Raw genomic sequence first — 8,181 nt, forward strand, 5'->3', positions numbered from 1 at the left:
CAATGCTAATATTGCCAAGTTATTTGTTAGTTAGTAATGTTTGTACGTTATTATTGTTTAAGTGGTTATATTAACTTAATACTTATATTTTGCAAAAAATATATTACTTATGCGTTTTTTATATTAAAGCTTTATTGTTTCATTAATTGAATCAGATAACAAAACAAGATAAATAAATAAAATTTAAGAGCAGCCCGCCCGTTGTCACTTGAAAGTTGAATATAAAAAAACACCCTTCCAAACTTTGTACCTGCGGAATAACCTCCTACCATGTTCTGACAACCTAGTCAAAGTTGACGTCATAACACGAGAAAATAAAAATACTTTTTCCCATCGGAAAAAATCTACTATGATAATTAGGGATGACGAGCTTTAAGAAAAAGCTACCATCGATTGACATTTGCCAAATTCAATTGTTTTTTAATGTAGTTTTGTCCCATTAGGAGGAGTCCTTTGGTCGTTAGTGTTGTTCACTAACAAAATAAGCCACTTTTTATATTTGAAAAACAAAAAGTATTTCAATTACATTTGCCTTATCTTTTTACTTTGTCGGGTAACACACACAGCTTTACCTTGTTCACAACAAAGGCCGGGCCTGCCTACACAGCACCCCACACCCGCACAACGTGACGCGGCCGTGACGGCGGCTATTCGGAAGCTGCAGCCTCCCTGCAACCCATAGTACCCTGGTATAAAAAGGGGGCAAACCATTGTCCTTACGCACACGCATTTTTTACGTAACAATGACTTTTTGGCGACAAACAATAAAGATTATTATTGTTATTGTGCCTTCTCAATAAGCACATTGTAGAGATAACAAGGTTTTCTAGCTAGGCTTTTTTTAATTTCTGCTCTAAAACACTATAGTTTCATGTTATAGACATTTTCGTTAAGATTTGAAAGAAGGTTTTCGTTGTAAGGACGATATTTTTAAGGTTTACAATTTTTACATCGTGTCTTCTCACTCCCGCACGTTGATAAAATTGAATAAGGAAGCAAAAGGACGAAGTACGTCACAAGGGACGAATTAAATGAAATGTAGAGCCGTCCCGATCCTTTGTTTGTAGAAACGAGATAAACATGTTTATCACATAATATGTGTTCTTTGTCTTTTTTAATTAGTCCTAATTGTCCGATATTTATATAAATTAATGTAATTGAAGTGCTCTTTGAGGTGTGTATGAAATCAAGCAAGTCTTTTATTAGAAACTTAACTACATTTACAAATGTAGAGCACTTATGCAATACTTTAAAAACCTTTATTTCTTACTAAATTGTAGGAATGTAGAGTAAATATTTCTATTTGAAATTGAAAATTTGGCTTGAACCCTCATTATTTGAAAATAATTTGTTTAAATTTAAAGCAAGTGTTTTGTTTTCACACATATTTATAAATTGTACGTAGTAGTTATCGCAGTGAAGTGCATTATCATTATCAATGTTGTTTGTACGTAGTTGGCTGAGTGAATGGCCGCCGCTGCCGATCCAGCGACAGACGGTCGTTGCCTTTTATCCTTGAGTATCCTTGAACAGGACGACGCGTCAGACTTAAACCTCTTATATCTTATAACGCCCTGGTACCTCGCAGGATATTTCGTCCCTTTGGGAATATAACGGACCATCCTTAAGGGATTTTTCTTTTACATTTTTTATCGAGAAGGCCAAGTAATCCTTGCGATTACATGCTTTGTAACTTTTGTTTTATTTTTACGAGCAAAATTTATATTGTATACGTTATTGTATTATTTTATTATCTTTATGGCAATAATTAGTGCTTCTTCATTAATTAACTTAATTCCATAATTAGTTCTTTTTAAAGAAACGTTAAGTAAATTAGACGTTTAACATCTGAATTAAAAACCGTGACGAAGTATTTTCAGTCGTTACTCTAAGTAACGTGTTACAACAGCTGTTTACTAATTTTCATACAACGTAGTACAACGACTCTTCGATCTTATGCTACCCTAGCGCTTTCTGACGTCATTTTAGCCATTACAATGTAACAAATTACATCCTTCATTTTATTACTCTCAGCAGTCTCCACCCCTATATCTCGTATGAAAGGGAAAGGACAGAGTACTTCTTCGTGGTTTCTGAAGTCCTACTAGTTGTTGACGTCATTCCAATAGAATCCACATCCCTTGGGTACCCCTCGAACATTGACCTTTGCTGGAAGAGAGAACTCATGTGGAGGATTAAGTTCATATACCTGTCTGTGCTACGTATAGCTTGAATAAGTGAGTCTTGTATGTTTCAATTACATCTACGTGGCCAAAAAAAAACTATGTACTGCGGTTTAAAAAAACCAGACGTGCGACAAATCAAAAGTTCATATCAAATGGTGTTTTTTTTTTTAATAAAGGACCTTTTTAACCCAGGCAGTCACTCTAACAAAATAAGATCTCCATAGTTAGCTATACAACACAGCGCCGCGCCGCGCCGGTCGGCACGCCCCCAACAATGAAAATAAAAGGACCCCGCGGTCGGGAGCAAGGCTAAAACGAGAGGGTGGATTCCGTTGTCTGTTGTCCTTGTTGCACCAATGAGCTTTCGAAAGCTTTTGGTCCCGCCAACCTCCTTATTCCCTATGCTGCCCTGGTACATTCCCGCGCCACAAACGCCACTGTCGCTAGCCGCTTTCTCCTTCTCGTGAACTTTTTAGCTATCGTAATCGAGAAAGGGACGTTATATTTATTGCTTATGTCTCGTTCTACAGCATGAATTGTTCTCCACGTAAATGATATAAGAATTTATAGTCATGTAGAGTTATAATTTACTCTGTAAAGTAGTATCTACATTAAAAATTGCCATTTCGGAAGCTTTTTTTAAATAATTAACTTATATTTGAGAAATTAATGAGGTTTTTTATTATTTCAGTATGTTGGGGAGCACGTATGTCTCAGCAAGGGCCTTTGATGCCGACCGCAACTGCTCCGGTTCTGACATCCATGATGGCTCGGTCCCCGGTCCCGCTGACCATCATACAGGAGCAGCCCACGGTGCCAGCGCCGCCTATCTGTGCTGACGCTACTGACATCACCACGCCCTTATCCAGGCTTCGCAGCGCTATGAAAAACCCGGCCTACACACAAATGAACGCGTTCTTTGATGCTTTTCTTATATTCTATACTGACGAACATTTGGTAAGAACTTTAGAATCTAAAAACTCTACCTATAATTACATTCAATTTGATTTATTAGTGTGCCTCAAATAGTATCTCATATCTCTAACGTTTTTGGACAGGATAATTAGCTAATATTTTAAATTATATTGTTTTTATATATATAGTGTTAACATTTTGTAGAGTCACAAATTTCTACGCGTGTGTTTGTAATTTTACAATTACAAATCTGGGTATGTTTCATCGTTTGGGGGTCTACATAATGTGAGAATGTCCACGAGATCATTAATTCGTCGTCATCATTTGTTGATGACTTTAAAATCCCTTATTTCTCTGGTCTAATCTATTTTATTCTATTTAAAAAGCAAAAGTGGTTAGTAATTAAAAGGGCCGTAAATTGCGAGTATCATCTTAGGATTATTTATTTTTTAATCAGAGCGAAGAGCCGTTACAACCAGAGCGTCGCTTGGAGTACATCAGCGGCTGGGATGGTGCGGGCACTGGGGCCGTGCTGGCAGACGGCGGCGCGGCTGTGTGGGTGCCGTCCGGCGACGTGCGCCGCGCGAGGACCATGCTAACCTGCGCCTGGCTCGTCATTGATGCCGACGACCCTAGCCAGCCGACGGTCGCCGAGTGGATTTCCGTGAGTTTAAACCCTAATTTTCGAAATCAATGTGTTTTTTTGAGGAAGCAATATAAATTTAATGTAACAAAATAATTAAATATCGGTTTTAAAAGTTTTATAAAAAAAGGATTTCTCTTTCCGATTAGTATTGAAATATCGTGTACCATCGTGTGCTTAACTAGATGCATTAGTATTGTGCTCTTTTTAGGAGAGGTTAGCACGCAGCGGTCGCGTAGGCGGCGACGCTCGTTTGACGTCGGTAGGAGAATGGCAGGGCCTATCCACGGCCCTACAGCGCGAGGGCCTACAGTTAGTGCACATACCTACATTGGTTGACCAGCTCTGGAACGAGGAACCCGACCCAGATCGCAGGAGGCCAGACTTTCCTAAAACCGTTGCAAAAAATTACGAAATGGAACACGCTGGTAAATTCTTCTTTTTCTTTTTTAATGCATTTAATGCATTTCTCTTAAGATTCAAAACGATTATCTACTACATCAACTTAATTCTAGGCGAAAGCTGGCGCGACAAAGTGACTGCGGTCCGAAACGAATTACGCTCTGTGGGGGCCGACGCTTTGATCGTGACAGCGTTAGATGAGGTGGCGTGGTTGCTGAACGTGCGCGGGCGGGACCTGCCTTACGCGCGCCTGCTCAAGGCCTTCGTGGTGGTGAGCATGCGCGACGTGCGCGTCTTTGTCCCGCCGGGAAAGCTGTCCGTGCACGTGCGCGACGCGCTCGCTGTGTACAACTGCGTCACTAACAACTGTACGAGGTGGGTGGCGTCATTGGACTCAATGGACTACTATATGATCAAAATTAAGATGCTTACATTTTTGCGACACAGAACAACAAAAAGGGTTCCGTAGTGGCTTGAACTGCTCATGTCAAAAAAACTGTACATTTTTTTGGTACCATTTTAATTATCAATTAATGACATCAGTAAATCATTACGCATCAGTAGATAAACCAGAGAATAACTGTAAAATAAATACTTCTTTTTTATTAGAGTAAGCGAGTACACTACCATCTACTCGGAGCTACGCCGTGCACCTGAGTCTAAGATCTTGATCCCGGCCGCGGGCACCTTCCAGCGCGGTGCGTCAGCTGCCATCGCTCAGAGCGTGCCGCCCGCCAAGCGCGTGTTCCTGCTCTCGCCCATCATTTATCTGAAGGCGCAGAAGAATGAGGCTGAGGTCAAAGGCATGAAGAAGGCACATTTACGCGATGCCGTCGCTATGTGCACTTTACTGAATTATTTAGAGGTGAGGTTGTAATTCTTGTACGACTTGAACTTTTGATTCGATACTGCTAAAAACCTCTTAACAGTACGTCAGTATAAGTGACATACGGCAGAACCCAGTAGCTATCGATAAATCGAAATATCGAAAACAAATAGACATCTTTATATCCAACTAACTTCTCTTCTCACTCTTATTTATAGGGTTATTTTTTATGATACAACTAATAACTTCTATCTCAGACTAAGTCGGGTCTCAGCGAGATGTCAGTGGAGGTGACGGTGGACATCACCCGAGAGACGCAGGCGGGCTACGTGGGCCCCTCCATGAAGACCCGCGTGGCATACGCTGCCAACGCCGCGGACCCCGACTACAGAGCCACTAACGTTACCAACAGACGCATCTTCAAGAACGCTACCCTCGTTATACAGTCTGGGGGGCAGTATGATGGTCAGTTACTCGTAGCTTTAAATCTCAAATTTCCTTTTCCGTTTACTAACTAGGTTGTTGTGTAAGTTAAAGGAATTAACTAAAGTAACGTTAATACGAAGTCTGTGGCTCTATATACAGACATAATGTTCAGTAGTCATACCAAATTCTTCTTCGAAGTAGCACAAGGCCACATTTCGACTTCCGAGTCAGTGAGAACTTCAAATAATATAACATTGATATAAACAGAGGGTACAACAGTGGTAACTCGCACTGTTCACTATGGGACACCGTCACGGGACGAGCGGCGCGCGTACACGACGGTGATGAGGTCTATGGCGGCGCTAGCGGGGCTGCGCGCGCCCGCCGCGCTGCCTGCCGCGCACGCGGACCCCGTGGCACGCGCGCCGCTGTGGGCCGCCAAACAAGACTACCCACATCCCACCGGACATGGGGTTGGAGCTGCCCTGGCTAGGAGAGAAGGTAGAAACCCTTCAATCTTAATACAAATATACAAGTAAAAAATCTTAAATTTTTAATTCAAAGCAAACTACATCGGCTGGTAGTTTTTCTTTATTTCTCCATACGTTTGCACATACGTAACGGTCAGAAAATAATACGTAAGTAGGAAATAACCGCTGATCCCGATTTATTCACAGATCCAGTAGTCCTAGATTACAGACAAGACACTAATCTGCACACCCTAAGAGAAGGATACTTTATTACGATTGGTAAGTTAACTAGGGATCATTATGTTGATACATCCGGCAATGTCTCATATCGACAATAAATCATATTTATTCCAAGCAAATAAATGTCTAATTATTGCCTAATTTATAACAGAGCCCGGTTGGTATGAACCTGGTAAATATGGCGTCCGTCTGGGGAACATTTTTGAAGTGGTATCCAGACCTAACGGGTACCTAGGGTTCAAAGAGTCTACTCTGCTGCCCTACGATCCCAAGTTGATTGACAAAGCTTTGCTGACCGAGTATGAGGTAATGTATTGCATCATGAGCAGGATCTTTAGACATTTTTAATAATTTTGCAACATCAGCTTGGAAAAGCCTGGTAATAGAGTTCTAAATAAACAAAACTTAAATAGTCTTTATTGTTTTTCTAGATAACATGGCTAAACGGGTACAACGACAGAATAAGAAAAGAAGTTGGCCCTGAATTGAAGGCAAGAGGTCTGACGGACGTTTACTACTGGATGATGAACAAGACGATACCATTCGAACTGCCATCTAAAGCCAAGAAACTAACAAGCAGCTCCGCCGAGCCCAATGTTGTTCAAAAGGTCACTAACATAATTCTTGCTATAACTGTCCTCCATGTTGTAGTATGAGACTATAATTTATATTGACGCAGTGACAGTTGTATCACCTGAACTGACAATTTTAAAATTACCTAAATGTAAAATGTAAGTTAATGTTAATGTAAGCACATTCATTATACTCGCATAATCAGGCAAAAAGATTTTTTAGTATACTTTATTCTGTGCTAATCCCCTGTAAGATCGCGAAAAAAAAATTAAGTGGTTTATCATGGCCGTACAGATTTGTCATAATTTTAGGTACGTACTGTATTTAAGAAAGAAGAAAAAAAATATAAGAAGGCCATCAACATTTTAAGCACATATCGTAAATTATAAAACATTATTACATGGCGGTGTTTAATTTAAGTCTTTTAAATAAAAAACATTTAAAACTTAGTGGATTTGTTGTAGAGTAGATAGCAATTTTTAATTGTAAGGTATTTTATCTATCTTAAAGTTACATAGAGTGCCTTTTGAGTACGAATGTTTATCCGAGATGGTGCCTTCTAGTAATGGAATTGTGAGCAATTTTCTTCAATGAATTGAGAATTATTTATTACTTGCTGGTAGAGTGAATGTATTTTATAGTAGTATTTTACTATAGTAGTTGTGTTTAAGCATGTCTCTTTAGAATATACATAAAACTTTATTATAAGAATAATATAATTATTGATTTATTTAGTATCGTTATTATAATTCGTTATTAGTCTACTTCTACGTTTTTCTAGTATTTTCCCGGCATTTATAAATTGTAGTCCCTACTAATATTATAAATGCGAAAGTAACTGTCTGTCTGTAACGCTTTCACGTCTAATCCACTGAACTGATTTTAATGAAATATGGTACAGAGATAGAGTTGACCTTGAGAAAGAACATAGGATAGTTTATATCTCGCACTCTTGAAAGGTTCTCTTGGAAACGCGATATAACCGACCTCGACGCGGGCGAAAAGCTAGTCGTTAAATAAAATTTCCTTTCCAGGTCTAGTTAATTGTTAGATATACCAAAACCGAATCAAATCCATGCTGAATAAATTAATGTTTACATTATTTCAGCTGTATCAGCATTCATTATTTATTCAAATGGTTAATACAATTATTAAAGGAATCAGTTTCGCTTTACATTTTTTAGGATTTAACCACATGATTTAATCGTATTTTTAAAATAGTGCCTCTAATTTAAATTATAATTAAGTAAGTAAGAAAATGGTAATATCAAGCACCGAGTGCCTTATTGAAAAAGTAGTGTGTAAAAATATAGTAATAAATGTGTAGTCTTTCTTGTAAGTGTTTTTGTAATTATGTTAAATGTTGATGTATGTCATTGCGACAAAAAATCTTAATATGCACAAAATTTATAGTTAGATGATTAATGTCATAAATCTTTGTGGATTTAACTATTTATCCAATTTGCACCTTGTAAACTTATAAAGTTACCACTTATTTAT

The 8,181-nt window shown here is 38.7% G+C and overlaps 1 protein-coding gene across 1 annotated transcript; it reads left to right on the forward strand.

The window, feature by feature from the left end:
- Positions 1-2,040: 2,040 nt before the first annotated feature.
- LOC113500835 (xaa-Pro aminopeptidase 1) lies at positions 2,041-7,046 on the forward strand. Its single transcript, XM_026881730.1, has 10 exons — positions 2,041-3,143; positions 3,559-3,765; positions 3,956-4,172; positions 4,260-4,521; positions 4,756-5,011; positions 5,230-5,437; positions 5,666-5,899; positions 6,076-6,147; positions 6,260-6,414; positions 6,540-7,046. The coding sequence occupies exons 1-10, from the start codon at positions 2,856-2,858 to the stop codon at positions 6,762-6,764; spliced, it is 2,124 nt and encodes a 707-aa protein (XP_026737531.1). The 5' UTR covers positions 2,041-2,855; the 3' UTR covers positions 6,765-7,046.
- The last annotated feature ends 1,135 nt before the right edge of the window (positions 7,047-8,181 follow it).

The sequence above is a fragment of the Trichoplusia ni genome, chromosome 14, assembly GCF_003590095.1.
Source record: "Trichoplusia ni isolate ovarian cell line Hi5 chromosome 14, tn1, whole genome shotgun sequence".
Classification (NCBI taxonomy): Eukaryota; Metazoa; Arthropoda; class Insecta; order Lepidoptera; family Noctuidae; genus Trichoplusia; species Trichoplusia ni.